The sequence below is a fragment of the Scyliorhinus torazame genome, chromosome 9 (assembly GCF_047496885.1).
Source record: "Scyliorhinus torazame isolate Kashiwa2021f chromosome 9, sScyTor2.1, whole genome shotgun sequence".
NCBI lineage: Eukaryota > Metazoa > Chordata > Chondrichthyes > Carcharhiniformes > Scyliorhinidae > Scyliorhinus > Scyliorhinus torazame.
The window spans coordinates 261,480,212-261,495,879 of NC_092715.1; the positions used below are offsets into that span (position 1 = coordinate 261,480,212).

At 55.0% G+C, this 15,668-nt stretch overlaps 1 protein-coding gene across 2 annotated transcripts in view; it reads right to left on the reverse strand.

The window, feature by feature from the left end:
* Positions 1–14,528, reverse strand: part of LOC140429847 (muscle, skeletal receptor tyrosine protein kinase-like) — a 267,141-nt gene extending 252,613 nt beyond the window's left edge. For both annotated transcript variants that reach the window (XM_072517334.1, XM_072517333.1), the window contains exon 1: positions 14,304–14,528. In XM_072517334.1, coding sequence (XP_072373435.1) covers positions 14,304–14,388 — 85 coding nt within the window. In that variant the 5' untranslated portion in view covers positions 14,389–14,528. The remainder of the gene's footprint in view (positions 1–14,303) is intronic.
* Between the last annotated feature and the right edge of the window lie 1,140 nt (positions 14,529–15,668).

The following is a 15,668-nucleotide window of genomic DNA, read 5'->3' on the forward strand; positions in this document are numbered from 1 at the left end:
CGTGGGTTTCCTCCGGGTGCTCTGGTTTCCCCCCACAAGTCCCGAAAGACGTGCTTGTGAGGTGAATTGGACACTCTGAATTCTCCCTCTGTGAACCCGAACAGACTCTGGAGTGTGGCGACTAGGGGCTTTTCACAGTAACTTCATTGCAGTGTTAATGTAAGCCTACTTGTGACACTAATAAAGATTATTATCGATTATTAAAGTTCACAGTGCATTGTCAGCAGCAGGCCGCAGCAATGGTGCTCCGTGCCTGTCCACCCCGACCCCAAAGCCCACCTTCCGGCCACCCCCTGCTACTCCCCCCGACGAGCAGCACACCTGTCAGCAAACTATGGCTATGTTGGACACTTTCCTCCCCCCCCCGCACCCCCTACCCCCACCCGTCTCCCTCATCAGCAACCACGCCGATTTCACGATTTTTGAAAGCACACGTGAACCTTGCCGTCGGGAATTCGGCCCATCGGAGGCGGAGCCTCGCGGAGGCCCCGGAGAATACCGGATCAGACCCACTAATGATATGCAAACGGTGTTTACTGCACGTGCGTTCTGGAACATATCGACGCTGCTGTTGAGGCGTAGCAGAATTGCAATTTGCCGTGAAATCGGCGCCTAGTTTGCCGTCGGAACCGGGTCTCCGCCCAATCACATTTCCCGATGCTGGCATCGGCCAACGGAGGTTCCCTGGTTTTTAAACTGCGTCCCCTAGTTCTAGATTTCCTCGCAAAGTGAATCTTCGCATCCTCCCTATCAAATCCCCTCAGGATCTTCGAGGAGCCAGCAGGCGGAGGCAGACCCCACCACCGTCTCGAATTTGGAGCAACCCTCTCGCTGTATCTGTGAATCGTGGCCATCTTCCGATAAACTCTTCTCATGGTGATGGTATTTGGAAAGATCATTGTCCCTGTCTGGGGCTGCAAACTTTACGGACCTCTACGCCCGAGTAGCCGGTGTCAACTATGGCCCAATGCGTGACACTCTCACCTCGGAGGCAGCCAGCGGTGGGTTTAATCCCAGTCCCTGGGACTCAGCACATAATCCAAGCTGACACACCCAGCGCCGTACCGAGGGAGCACTAAACTGTCAGTGATGCTGTCTTTGGAATGAAATACCAAAGCTTGGCTTTGTCTGCATCCTTGGGTGGAAGTGAAAGGTTCCGGGCGCGATACAGCAGACTCAAGTTAAAGTCCACTGAACGGCGCGTTTAGCGGAGTGTTTCTTGGTGGCTGTAGCGCCGGGAAACATCCCGCTATTCGACGCCACTTTGCCGTTTATTTGGCTTCGGGTGTTTCTCCCTGCCAAGGCTGCACTTAGAGGGATTTCCTGCTGGCGAGATTCACAGGAAAGGTTCCTCGCCAATCGGGGTGCCATTTTCGATAGCTGCCCCAATTTCCCCACCAGCTTTCAGGGCCTCCCCCCTCTCTTTTGACCCACTCCTCACCCCCTCCAACTTTGGGGAGGCCCCTAGGAACCCCCCCTCACCCCCCTTCTACCTGGCAAGGCCCGCCCAACCCAGACCATTGGCAGTGCCAATCTGGCACCTGGGCACCCTGGAATTGCTCCTGGCACACTGGCAGTGACTCGTGTGATGTTTCACTTCCGGCGCGGATCCTAATTTGGGGCTCGTTGTGTGTGTCCCCCGCCACCTATCGCAGAGGACCACAACGGCCGATACGGAAATCCCTGTGTGCATGCGCGGGGATTACGCCAGCACGCGCCGGCACTCCCGCGCATGCGCTGACTCTCGCCGGCCGGCGGAGGCCCTTCAGCGCCGGTTGGCGTGGCGCCAGGTCCCTATCCCGCCGGCCAGCGCGGCGCAAACCACTCCGGGGCGGGCCTAGCCCCTGAAGGTGCGGAGGACTCCGCACCTTTGGGGCGGCCCGACGCCGGAGTGGTTCACGCCACTCCATCCCGCCGGGATCTCCCGCCCCTCCGGGCACTGCCCCATGTATGAGGACTGGCCACTCATAGAATCATGCAATAGGCAGAGACCATTCAGCCCACCGTACCTGCGTTAGCTGGCTGAAACAGCTGAAAAGTCACAACAGCTTACATTTATACACAACCTTGAACATAACTAGAATTCCCAAGACGTTTCACAAGAGGATTATAAAGCAATATTTATTTGACACCAAGCCCCATTAAGAGATGTGACCAAAGACAAGGTAGGTTCAAAGGAAGAAAGTGAAAAGTGGGGTGATGGAAAGCTGCCATCCCAGAGCTTAGATGCCAGGCCGCTGAAGACGAGGCCACTAGTGGCGGAACAACGGGAATGGGTGACGTCTGTTCCAGCCTCAGAGAGATACAGGAGAATGACGGAGTTGGTGGCAAGGGAAAGGATTAGGAAACAATGAGTCCGACTCCTCACCTGCTCTGTCTCCAAAAGTTTCATTTTTAGGCGATGGTCCAATTCTCTTTTGAGCGTTATTATTGAATCCACTTCCATCGCACTCACAGGCAGCGCCTTCCTGATTGTAATAACTTGCTACATCAAAAACAATTCGCCGCAATCCCCTACTGGCTTTTTTGTCCATTAACTGACAATGGTTACTAACCCTCCTGCTGGTAAGACAGTGGCACATTATCCCCGGGCTCCGGGGGAGGGGGGGGGGGGGGGGGGGGGGCGGTCCAGCGGTAGCCAGAAGGTACCCCAAAGACGCACTGGGGAACTGCTCGCTCCTCCCAGGAAGTTCCTCCTGAAGATTACACGGCAATTGCCCAGCAAGTTACTTTGGGCAATTGTCCTGTGCAGGAGACCATCCAATAATACAATTTCAACTCAAACTTCATATCGTCCGACTGTCACACACCAATAGTAACCAAAGAAAGTTAGAAGAATTAACATCACTTTTAGCTTCTGGGTGAATATAGCACTGACCCACCCTGACCCCCACGGAACCCCAAACCCCTATGTCTCAGACACCCCTACATTACTCCCCAACCTGATTATCCTCTTGCCTGACCCAACCTCCCCCCCCCCACCCCTCCCCAGCCCCGCCAGCCCCGGCCTGGCCCTGACGCCCTCCTCCCCAGACCCGACCTGACCTATTCTGACCTAACCAGCCACCCCCACCCTGCCCCTCCTCATATTCTCCCCAGGCCCAACCCACCCCACAGGCCTGACCCGATCCCTTCACCCTAGGCCCAGCCCATCGAGCCCTTGATCAACTACTCACCCCCACCCCCATGATCCCTCCCAACCCGCCCCTCCCATACTACATTCTAACCCCACCCAGACAACCTCCCAACAACCCCCTCCCTAAAAACTAAAGCCCCATTACCTTCTGCGGGATGTCTTCTGGATTTGTGGCTTTCGATTAAAATTTGCCCATAGTGTGGTGTTAAAATCCTGTCGAGATACTTACAGCGGCATTGGGGAAACCGCAGAAACAACAACAATAACTTACTACATTAAAGGTGCCACACAAATACGGGTTATTATTGCCATAACGTAGTAAACCTAGTAGACATCCAGGACCAATCACCGTTCTGATTACTCTTTCTGCCTGTGAACTAGACTTTAGTGATTACTGTGTCTGAAATTAAAATAAATCATATCACCGGCAGTTCCGACACCCTTACCATTGAGAAAATACTCAGAATTATTTCTCTTTTGGAGGGTCGGTGCAGGCTCGATGGGCCGAATGGCCTCCTTCTGCACTGTAGGAATCCTGGATAACCTCACATTCCCCACTTTGGACTCCTCCTCCCTACTGATTTTTCCAATCAATCTGGGCACTTTTTCTCTCTTTCTAACTCCCTGTATTCACACAGTTTTTAGTCCAGGTCCATGGCTTAAAATATCAGACAAACATTCCTGCAACTCCACGCATGGCCTTTGAAAACATTTCCTTGCTTCATTTCTTGGAAAATTCTGGGATGTGTGTTGAATGTTTCATCTTCAAGCTGCCATCTTTCACCTCAGCTTGGGTTACAGAGCATGGTACAGCACAGCGACAGGCCATTCGGCCCATCGGCTCACTGCTGGTACTGATGCTGCACATGAGCCTCCTCCCTGCGCTCGTATCCCGTCTCACCCTATCAGCACTTCCTTCGACTCCTTTCTCCCTCTTCGTTTATTCAGCCTCCTCTTCCATCCGTCAGCTCCATCTTCCAGTGGGCTTTGTGCATATTACAAGGGCGGGATTCTCTGATCCTGAGGCTAAGTGTTGACGCCGTTGTAAACGCCGTCGCGTTTCTTGATGGCGTCAGCATGTCCTCAGGAGCAGCGATTCTGATGCCCCCAGCGCGGCACTGGAGCGACCCACACCGCTCTAGCTGCCGATCCCGGCGTCAGCGGTCAGCGCAGAACAAAAGGGGCCCCCAGCCCGAGAGGCCGGCCCGCCGATCGGTAGGCCCTGATCGCGGGCCAGGCCACAGCGGAGGCCCCCCCCCCCCCCCCACCAGGCTGTCCCCGGATGCATTCACGCCGAGGTTCCGCCGGGTAAGAGCACACGTGGATGGCGCCGACAGGACTCGGATTTTTTGAGTGGCCATCCCGGGTTGAGAATCGCCGGGGGGGATCACGTAGAGCCGCCCCCGATCGGCGCCGTGCCCACGCCGATTCACCGCTCTCCGGAGAATCGGCAGACCGGCGTCGCGCGGTGCTTGTCTGGCCCGGCCTGGGCTGAGAGTATCCCGCCCCAGGTTCCTGGGCCACTCTGAATGGACAGAGAATTTCTTCACATTCTCTGCTGTTTCAAAGAACGTCCCCGCCTCATCTGCATCTTCCCGAGTCCCAGAAAAATCTCAACCACCCTGTCCTCCTCCTCCTCTTTCTGCCAATGTGCGTGCTGGCAACGCTGGACTTCCACTGGACGGGTCAATGATAAAGCTTGGCAAAGCACTGCGGAACCACCTTATACTGATTCCACACACAAGGCCCTCGGTCTGGTCGATGTTCGCAATAATATCCGATTTGGAATATCCAATCTGTCTTCTCCCCCTCGACAACCTTCAGTCTCTGCCTCCTTCACTGGTGGGATAGACAAGCTGATTGGAAATCTTCCGTCAGACTGCACTGGGCTCAGAACACAAACATGGCTTACACCATAGAATCGTACAGTGCAGAAGGAGGCCATTCAGCCCATCGGGTCTGCACCGACCCTCTGAAAAACCACCCTACTTAGAGCCACTCCCCCGTCCTATCCCCCTTATACCCAGTAACCCCACGTAACCTTTGAACACCAAGGGGGCATTTAGCATGGCCAACCCACCTAACCTGCCCATCTTTGGACTGTATATACCTGCAGCCACTGCGAACTAACAGCGACTCCGCAATCGAACACTAACTCTGCCTGAATCTCGGATCATTGGGACAGTGGTCAGTTCCAGCTGCTTGTTGGCCGGTGCAGACACAATGGCCAAAGGGCCTCTTTCTGTGCAGCAAGACGCGATGCCTCAGTGACTAGCACCTAGAACGTTTTATGAGGGCAGGGTGAAAGGTTAAGCTTGTATCCGCTGGAGTTTAGAAGAGTAAGAGGCACCTTGGTTGAAACATAAAAGATCATTGAGCGGGTGGATGTGGAGAGGATCTTTCCTCTTGTGGGATAATCTGGAATTCGGGATCGCTGTTCAAAAATAAGGGGTTGCCCGTTTCAAACAGAGGTGAGGAGAAATTATTTTTCTCAAAGGATCATGAGTCTTTGGAACTCTCTTCCTGAAAAGGCAGCGGAAACAGAAAGCCTGATTTCACGGAAATGAAACTGAGGGCGCAATTACCCGGAAAGCTTTCCGAGTGCTGCGGCGAGCGGGAATTGCCGGGCGTTTCCGGCTGCTCAGCCCAGCGAGGCCGGCAATATTATTCAACTTCAATTGGTCCAATTAACGAGGCCCGAATGCCGGCTCGCCAGCTGATTCGCCGGCCACGTGCTCGCCAGCCCCCCGCTAACAACGTCGAGCAGCACTCAAGCTGTGATGCACGATCAATGACCGCTAAAGCGAGGTTGTAGTCCAACTGAAGGCTTTAATAAGCTAGATGTTTCCACCAGCAGCTCAGGTACAGAATGAGGGCTGCTGGGATGGCACGGGTTCTTATACCCCGCCTAGCAGGGCGGAGCTATTATTCACCTAAGCCAATAGCAAGCATAGTTCTACCAATGGTACTTCAGCCTCTCAGGTACCGTAATACCTATAATACCACATTCGCCCCCTGTTTAAAAAAAGTCCGGTGGGGGCGGTGGCCAGCAACTACAAAACATAACAACATGGTATAATTAGTTATGGAGGTACTGTAATACCCCCGTACCGTGTTTAGTAACTATTTACAAGTCTGGTAGCTATTTACATTCGGTGTTTTATATTTACAGATTACAGTTAAAATGAAGCAATCAGTCGCTTAGGGGCCCTGGTCGCCCTCTGTGGTCGTCGGAGCCTCGGTGGTGACTCGGGTGGAGGCTCGGGCGTCTGTGACTCCGGGAGCGTGGCTTCGATCTCCATGGCAGCTTCAGCACCCCTAGACGGCGCTGGTGGAGAAAACGGTTGACCTGGGAAGGGAGCACCTGCGGGGGGTGTCGGTGGGTGGGGGGGCATAGGCAGGGGCGGCGGGAAGGACCGATCCTCCTGTAAGGTGCTGCAGTGGAGGGGAGGGTGGGGCTGGTGGCTGAGGTGTGCGTGGAGTTCCGGCGGGCGTCAGGTCCCGTAGGGAGACCGTATCTTGTCAGCCGTCGGGGTACGCCACGTAGGCGTACTGGGGGTTAGCGTGGAGAAGATGGACCCTCTCGACCAACGGGTCCGACTTGTGCGCCCGCACGTGTTTTCGGAGCAGGATGGGTCCGGGAGCTGCCAGCCAGGTCGGGAGCGAGGTCCCAGAGGAGGACTTCCTGGGGAAGAGAAGGAGACGTTCGTGAGGTGTCTGATTGGTGGTTTTACAAAGTAGTGACCGGATGGAGTGGAGGGCATCCGGGAAGACTTCTTGCCAGCGGGAGACTGGGAGGTTCCTGGACCATAGGGCCAGACCGTTCCGTTCTCCCTCTCTACCTGTCCGTTACCCCGGCGGTTGTAACTGGTCGTCCTGCTCGAGGCGATACCGTTGCTGAGCAGGAATTGACGCAGTTCGTCGCTCATAAAAGAGCACCCCTATCGCTGTGTATATAAGCGGAGAAACCGAACAGTGCAAAGATGCTATGGAGGGCCTTGGTGACGGTGGTTGCGGTCATGTCAGGGCAGGGGATGGCGAATGGGAACCGGGAGTACTCGTCAATCACATTCAGGAAGTACGTGTTGTGGTCGGTGGAGGGGAGGGGGCCTTTGAAGTCCATGCTGAGGCGTTCAAAGGGACGGGAAGCCTTTATCTGGTGCGCTCTCTCTGGCCGGTAGAAGTGCGGTTTGCACTCTGCACAGATTTGGCAGTCCCTGGTGGCTGTCCTGACCTCCTCGATGGAGTATGGCAGGTTGCGGGTCTTGACGAAATGGAAAAAGCGAGTGACCCCCGGGTGGCAGAGGTCCTCGTGGAGGGCTCGGAGGCAGTCCACTTGTGCGGTGGCACATGTGCCGCTGGACAGGGCGTCAGGAGGCTCATTTAGCTTCCTGGGACGATACAAGATCTCGTAGTTGTAGGTGGAGAGTTCGATCCTCCTCCGCGAGATCTTGTCGTTTTTTATCTTGTCCCGCTGTGCATTATCGAACATGAAAGCAACCGACCGTTGGTCCGTGAGGAGAGTGAATCTCCTGCCAGCCAGGTAATGCCTCCACTGTCGCACAGCTCCTACTATGGCCTGGGCCTCCTTTTCGACTGAGGAGTGGTGGATTTCGGAAGCATGGAGGGTACGGGAGAAGAAGGCCACGGGTCTGCCCGCTTGGTTGAGGGTGGCCGCCAGAGCTACGTCAGATGCATCGCTCTTGACCTGGAAGGGGAGGGACTCGTCGATGGTGTGCATCGTGGCCTTTGCAATGTCTGCTTTGATGCGGCTGAAGACCTGGCGGGCCTCCGTCGACAGGGGGAAGACTGTGGATTGGATCAGGGGACGGATCTTGTCCGCGTAGTTGGGGACCCACTGGGCGTAGTAGCTAAAAAACCCTAGGCAGCGTTTTAGGGCCTTATAGCAGTGAGGGAGGGGGAACTCCATAAGGGGGGCGCATGGGTCGGGGGGCCGGGCCTATAACTCCATTTCGCATTATGTAGCCGAGAATGGCTAGACGGTTGGTGCTAAACACGCATTTATGCTTATTATATGTTAGGTTAAGGATTTTAGCGGTCTGGAGAAATTTTCAGAGGTTGGTGTCCTGGTCCTGCTGGTCGTGGCCGCAGATGGTGACATTATCGAGATACGGGAATGTTGCCCGTAAACCGTACCGGTCAAGCATTCGGTCCATCTCGCGCTGGAAGACCGAGACCCCGTTAGTGACACCAAAGGGAACCCTTAAGAAGTGATAGAGCCGCCCGCCTGCCTCGAAGGCAGTGTATTTGCGGTCACGAGTGCGGATGGGGAGCTGGTGGTAGGCAGACATACGATCCACCGTGGAGAAGACCTTGTAATGCGCGATCCTGTTTACCAGGTCAGATATGGGGGGGAGGGGTTACGCGTCCAGCTGCGTAAACCTGTTGATGGTCTGACTGTAGTCGATGACCATCCTATGCTTCTCCCCGGTCTTTACCACCACTACTTGAGCTCTCCAGGGTCTGTTGCTGGCTTCAATGGCCCCTTCCCTCAGTAGCCTTTGGACCTCTGACCTAATAAAGATCCGGTCCTGGTCACTGTAACATCTGCTCCTGGTGGCAACGGGTTTGCAATCCGGGGTGAGGTTCGCAAACAGGGAAGGCGGATCGACCTTAAGGGTCGCGAGGCCGCAGACAGTGAGGGGGGTATAGGACCGCCGAAATGGAAGGTCAGACTTTGGAGATTACACTGGAAGTCTAAACCCAGGAGTGTGGCCGCGCAGAGGTGGGGAAGGACGTAGAGACGGAAATTTTTGAACTCCCTTCCCTGGACTGTGAGGTTTGCTAAACAAAACCCGTTATCTCCACTGAGTGGGAACCGGAGGCCAGGGAGATTTTTTGATTAACAGGGTGGATGAGGGGGGAACAGCGCCTTCCCGTGTCGGGGTGTATGAAGCTCTCCGTGCTCCCAGAGTCAATTAGGCAGGACGTCTCGTGCCCGTTGATGAAAACGGTCATCGTAGCGGTTGAGAGTGTTCGAGGTCGAGATTGATCCAGAGTCACCGAGGCCAATCGCAGTAGCTGGGAATTCTGTTCAGGCAGTATGTGGTCGGCCGAGCTGGGGTCCTGGGGGTTCATCCAAGATGCCGTCTCCCATTGGTCGCACATGGCCGGGGGTGCACAAAATGGCGACGCCCATCCCTCAAGCGTGGCGTCCGTGGAACAAGATGGCGGCGCCCGGGGTCCGCACGTGGCCCTGGGATATGAGGGTGGCGGCGACCGCTGGCCACACGGGGCCCGTGGAGAGGTTTGTGGTGGAGGTCCGGATTCGCCGCTGGTGACCGCGGCCACCGCTCGTGCCTGACATACCCCCATGAAATGGCCCTTTTTGCCGCATCCCCTGCAGGTGGATGCACGGGCCGGGCAGCGCTGGCGGGGGTGCTTGGCCTGCCCGCAAACGTAGCAACGGGGCCCCTCGGGGTTGCCAGGCCACCTTGCAGCGCAGGTCTGCGGGGAAAGGGGGAAGTCTCTGGGTCGGCCGCTGCGGTGTTCCACGCTGCCCAGTGGGCTGCCGCGCGGTCGGGAACGTAGGCGCGGGCGTTCCTGGAGGCCACGTCCAGGGAGCCTGCAAGGGCCCGTGCCTCCCTAAGACCCAGGGTGTCTTTCTCTAACAGGCGCTGGCGGATTTGTGATGAAAGCCTACCTTTCACGAAAGCGTCCCGGACTAAGAGTTCTGTGTGTTCGCTCCGGGCAGCCGGAGCTTCTGCCCAGCACCAGGAGTGCACGGTAGAATTCCTCCAACGATTCCCCAGGCGTTTGCCGTCTTGTTGCAAGCAGATGCCGGGCGTAGACCTGCTTTACCGGGCAAATATAGTGTCTTTTAGCAGCTCGATTGCTGCATCGAAGTCTTCCGCTTCCTCGATGAGGGTGTAAATCTCCGGGCTCACCCTTGAGTGTAGGACGTGTGGTTTCTGTTCTCCCGTGGGTGTGTTTTCGGCAGTTCCGAGATACCCTTTAAAACACGCCAGCCAGTGCTTAAAGATTGCCGCTGAGTTCGCCACGTGGGGGCTAAGTTGCAGACACTCCGGCTTGATTCGGAGCTCCATCCTTTCTTCTTAAAATCTAGCGTATTAAACTGATGCACGATCAATGACCACTAAAGCGAGGTTGTAGTCCAACTGAAGGCTTTAATAAGCTAGATGTTTCCCCCAGCAGCTCAGGTACAGAATGAGGGCTGCTGGGGCGGCACGGGTTCTTATACCCCACCTATGAGGGCGGAGCTATTATACACTCGCGCCAATAGCAAGCATATAGATTCTACCAATGGTACTTCAGCCTCTCAGGTACCGTAATACGTATAATACCACAAGCTGCACTTGCTCAACCAACCCCAGCCAGCTCGCAACAATGGCATCGAGGAGACCAGCTCCAAGATTCAGGACGCTGACCTGGGGAGGCTCCTGGATGCGGTGGAGGCTGGGAGGGATGTCCTGTTCCTCTGGGGGTCCGAGAGGGTGAGTCACAAGCAGCCAGCGTTGCCTGGGACGAGGTGGTGGCAGCTGTCAGCTCAGGCAGTGTGATCAGGAGGACTGGACTCCAATGTCGGAAGAAGGTCAATGACCTTCACCGGACAGCACGAGTGAGTAGACACCAACCCACCACCCCTCAACCCCCAAGGGAGCATCTCCCCCAGGCTACCCCTAACCCTCCCTCCATCCAGGCTCTCCCTCCACACCCCCCTCCCACCACTGTGAACCATGTGGGTGGCTAACGATGCCCTCTCTATGTCCCCTCAGGAAAAGCTCTCCCGTAATCATCGGGAGAGGGCTCAGACTAGCGGAGGTGTGCTGGCCCTGAGAATCCTCACCTCCTTTAAGGATTGGGCCCTGGAGGTGACCGGTGTGGCCGGGAATAGGGCGGTCACCAATACGGAGGCTGGCGGACGCCATAGAGGTGAGGAACCACCGGGCTCCACCCGGAGGACCTGCCAAAGGTGAATTATTATTGCCTTACTGACTGACCCATCCCTCCCACTGATCACATGTCCATTCTCCCGCAAGTCCTCCGGCCGACAGCATCGAGCCATCCTGGGTGGCCCCCTCTCCTGACTCTGAGGAGAACACCTCAGAGGAGAGTCCGAGGATGCAGTCATTACAGTCGCGTAACAGCTGTCATCCCCACCCTCCACCAGCGCAGATACACACACCTCAGTGGGACATTTTGGGGGTCAGGATTCTGGGGCACAATCTGGTGAGTACTAGACCGCTGCTGATGCACATCAGGCCGAGGCAGGAACCCCCAGGCGAGAGGTCCGCCAGATCCCAGGACCCAGCTGGGTGCCAGCCTGATGCTGAGCCTCTGGAATAGGGTTACCCGGAGCTGATGGGGACAATAGGGACCGACCTGGGCATTCAGCGTCACTCCAGCAGATCCATATCTGATTGGAGGAGTCCCAGAGGCTACGGGTACAGCAGCTGGCATCGGCAATGTGTGGCACTGAGGCCAACACTGCGAGGGTGGCGACCGCGGTGGAGAGCCTGGTGTACGACGTCGGCAGCGTGAGTGACGGTGTCCAAGGCATCGCACAGTCAGTGACAGCCATGGCTGAGGGTCTCGGCAAAATGTGACTCACTGGGAGATGTCACCCAGTACCAGGCCAAACTTGATGAGGTTCTGTGGGCCATGTCCCGCTCTCAGAAGGGAATGGCCGAGGAGCTGCGGAGCTTGTCCCTGTCACAGATGGGCATGGCTGAGGTCGTCGGCACCATAGTGCGGACCACGTGACTCCGCCAGGGCTGGCAGAGCCAGATGATGTAGGGGCAGCCGGGGCTCGAACCAGCTGCCCCTCCGTCCCAAGGTGAACCCCAGGGCACTAAGGGCACCGACCTGGAGGAGGGGGCACTGAGTGCCAACCCAGACCCGTCCCATGGGCAGCGATGGGGTAGCCACCAGCACTCCCGAGTTCCACCCCACTGATGAGGCCGCGTCTCGGGGTCAGCACACGGGACTGGGCGGCACGGCAATGCATGTGCCATTGACAAGTGAGCCGCAGCCCTCCAGCGCCAGATCTCCCAGAGGATGCCTGCCAGGGTCATCGAGGGCCACGGGACGAGGTAAGCAGCTGGCCGCCTCCACCTCAGATATGCATCCTGGGGGAACAGCAAGACGTAGTGGTAGAGCTAGAAGGGCAAAGCACGTTGAGCACCACTGAGGGCACCAGAGGAGGGGGGGGAGTGGTTAGGTAGGGGGTGGCGTTGGGGGCTGGGGGTGTTGGTGGGGCGGCACTATCAGAAATGGGGTATTGCGCAGCACATTAAACAACTCTTTGCACAAACATTATGATGCCTCTGTCACTTTCTTCCACAATGCGGGCTGATCCCGGGACCCTTTACCTGTCTCTCCTGACAATCCCCCCACCCCATGGCACCCACCCACCCTCCGGCCGTGATCGTGTCCCGAGGGCTGTGTCCCATCCCCTGGGTGTTCGGATGTTGGCTGCTGTGTGTGTGGTGTTGACTCCTGCAATGTCCAGTCATCTAGGTATGATTGGGATGCTAGGCAGTGACTCCCACCTGCTACATGGCCCGCCTACCCACGGGAATCCACTTGTGTTGTGTGAAGTGCCCTATTAGCAATAGCCTTCAGCCGAACGGCCAGAGACCTCGGCAGTCGGTGGAGGTTATGGGCGATCGGTGGGGCAGGTGGGCAAGGACAGGGGTTGCCCCCGGAATGGGGTTTGGATCCAAGGGTTGGCATGGTGGTGCCACGAGCGATAGGACCTCCAGTTGCCCCCCAACGCCTCTCCCCCATCCTCCCATGGTGGCCCACCCCCGCAGAGGGTCCGCCACCCCCAACCAAGCACTGGGATGGCAAGTGGTCTCTTTGCCTGTGAGCAAGGATGTCTACTCACCTGCTCGGCTCCCCACGGAAGCCCTTCCGTCAGGTTCACGTTTTTCAAAAGGAGTACTAATTGGCGTCAGTGTGACCACTTGCTGGGGAGGCCGATGAATGACGGGAGGCCGTTGGACCTGGGGTTGCTCTCATTAATTATATGGAAATGGGACTTAAGTGGTGATATTGGTTTCTCGCCGGGATCAAACCAGGGACCGCGGTGCCGTGAGGCAGCAGTGATAACCACTGCGCCACCGTGCTGTCCTAAGGCAGTGAATTTTTTTTAAAATTTAGCGTACCCAATTCATTTTTTCCAATGAAGGACCAATTTAGCGCGGCCAATCCACCTAGCCTGCACATCTTTGGGTTGTGGAGGCGAAACCCACACAGACACGGGGAGAATGTGCAAACTCCACACGGACAGTGACCCAGAGCCGGGATCGAACCTGGGACCTCAGCGCCGCGAGGCCGCAGTGCTAACCACTGCGCCACCATGCGGCACAGGCAGTGGATTTTAATCCGCAATCCTGATTTAAAGATGCTAATAAGCGTCGTGCCCCCCCCCCCCCCCCCCGCCCCCCCACAGCGCATGACCCTCCGACACTCGATATCCGCGAGTGTAGAAATGGCAGTCGTGCCTGTGTGGTGGATTGGGATCGCGCTGTGCACATTTCACTTTCTAACCCCCCTACCTCCTGTACCCCTCAGGCCCTATTCACCCGGTTTACCCGGTTCTCGTGTATCCCAACCTCACTGCCCCAGGAATAGCTCAGCACCCACTGTGACTGACCAACATCTATTTAGACACACAACCAGTTACCATAAACAACAAACTTCCTTGGTTTATTCGTACCCTGGGCATTTCCACTGCTACAAGTCTCCTGGTATTTCCTGATCCAACCAATAATCAGCCAATTCCAGGATAGTTTATTTTCATAATCAACCTTGCAATTAATTAATTGTTCGAAATTATTATACGACTCATTAATTCCCAAATCAACATGACATCCTGTCATACAGAAAATTCATAAACAATATCGTAATAAATGAACTTTGCTAAACTTCTAACACAGCAAAACATGAGCAGCAAATATGAGCTCAATATATTGCACCAGTGTCACGCTTGTTGACAGCTTTGGGCTATTTTAACTAGCAGTAGCATTTTGCTTCATTTAAGTTAAACTGGGCCAGTGAGCAGCATAATGAAATTACCACTTCTGACGGTGTAAGAAAGCCTGTCAAGGAACAGCACGCAGAAATCTGCCCCAATACAAAGCAATTTGTTAAGCCGAACAGTTCAATCACTGAAGCAAACCTTTGGGAAGAGTCCCGTCTCCAAAGCTCCCGGTTGCCATCAGGAAGATCGTCAGGAATGGAATGCCGACTGGGGTAAAGGTCATGATAAGTGGCGGACAAAAAAGGTCTTCTTCCAAGCCACCCCTGTATTCTGCGTTCAAACCCCTGTTTATGGCCGGCAATGCCTCAGGGCTCTTTCGTGGATCCCAAAAAGAGGCCCTAGTGGATCTAAGTATAAATAGGAATTTTCAAAAGACTGGAACTGGGAAATGACGGACGTGAGCAGATGTCCCCCCCCCCCCCCCCCCCCCCCCCCCCCACCCACCCCACCACCCGCTTTACGACCTACCCAACCAGCTGGTACGTAAGCCTACTGCCTCCTGTAACAAGAGTAAGTGGATCTCTCATTTTGGCAGCTCAGGATTAGGCCCAACAATGGTCTTTTGCTAAAATTCCCACTAAATTAAGTCATCATTCTTCAACAATTACAAGCTTTCAATTTTCAAACAACAACATTTGGTTCAAGGAGAGTTAAGCGCCGACGTTAAGTACAGTTGGTCTCTGAAGCCTTGACTTCAGATTGAAACGTATTATTCTGGTAGATTCAACAGCCTTTGTGTGGAGTTCCACCTGTTGCCTGATTAATGGTGTGCATAGATTTATTTTAAGTCAGGAATGTTCGATTACCAGCCTTGCTAAAGGATGATAACTATGTTTCCCCAACATAATTGAACGCTGCATTTTTTCAATAGCCAATCGTCTGTCAAAATAGTGACATAAAAACCTAATTTGAAATTTTCTGTAGCTATAAGAAAGAAAATCTCGCACCATTCATGTTCCAAGATGCTTACCAGTCACTGAAGTGCTTTGAGAAGGGTAGTCGACCTTGCCAATGTGCGCACAGCAAGCTTCCACAGGCAGCAATGTGATAATAACCATATATTTTGCTATCGAGATGAGGGATAAATATTGGCCAGGACACCCGGGTTAACTCCCCTGGTCTTTGAAGCCATGCATGGGATCATTTACCAACATCTTGGAGGACAGATGGGGCCTCAGTTTAATTCCTCATCCGAAAGGTGAAACCTCTGACAGTGCAGCGCTCTCTCGGTACCGCACTAGCAGATGCCTGGTTTACCGGTGCTCAAATTTTGGATCAGTACCTGAACCCACAAGCTTCTGATGCTGCGAGGAGAGTGCGATCAGCTAATGTTGCTGCCAAAGGCATAACCATTGAGTTGCATGTTTGAGTTTTTTTGCAATCCATTAGTTCTTAGAGATCAAGGGTTTAAACTCATCGCTTCCAAGTTCTAATGGCTGGATTACTCAGCTTACAGAATCCAAGATGATTTTGACAAGAGCTGTGAGAGATCCCACGCCAAAT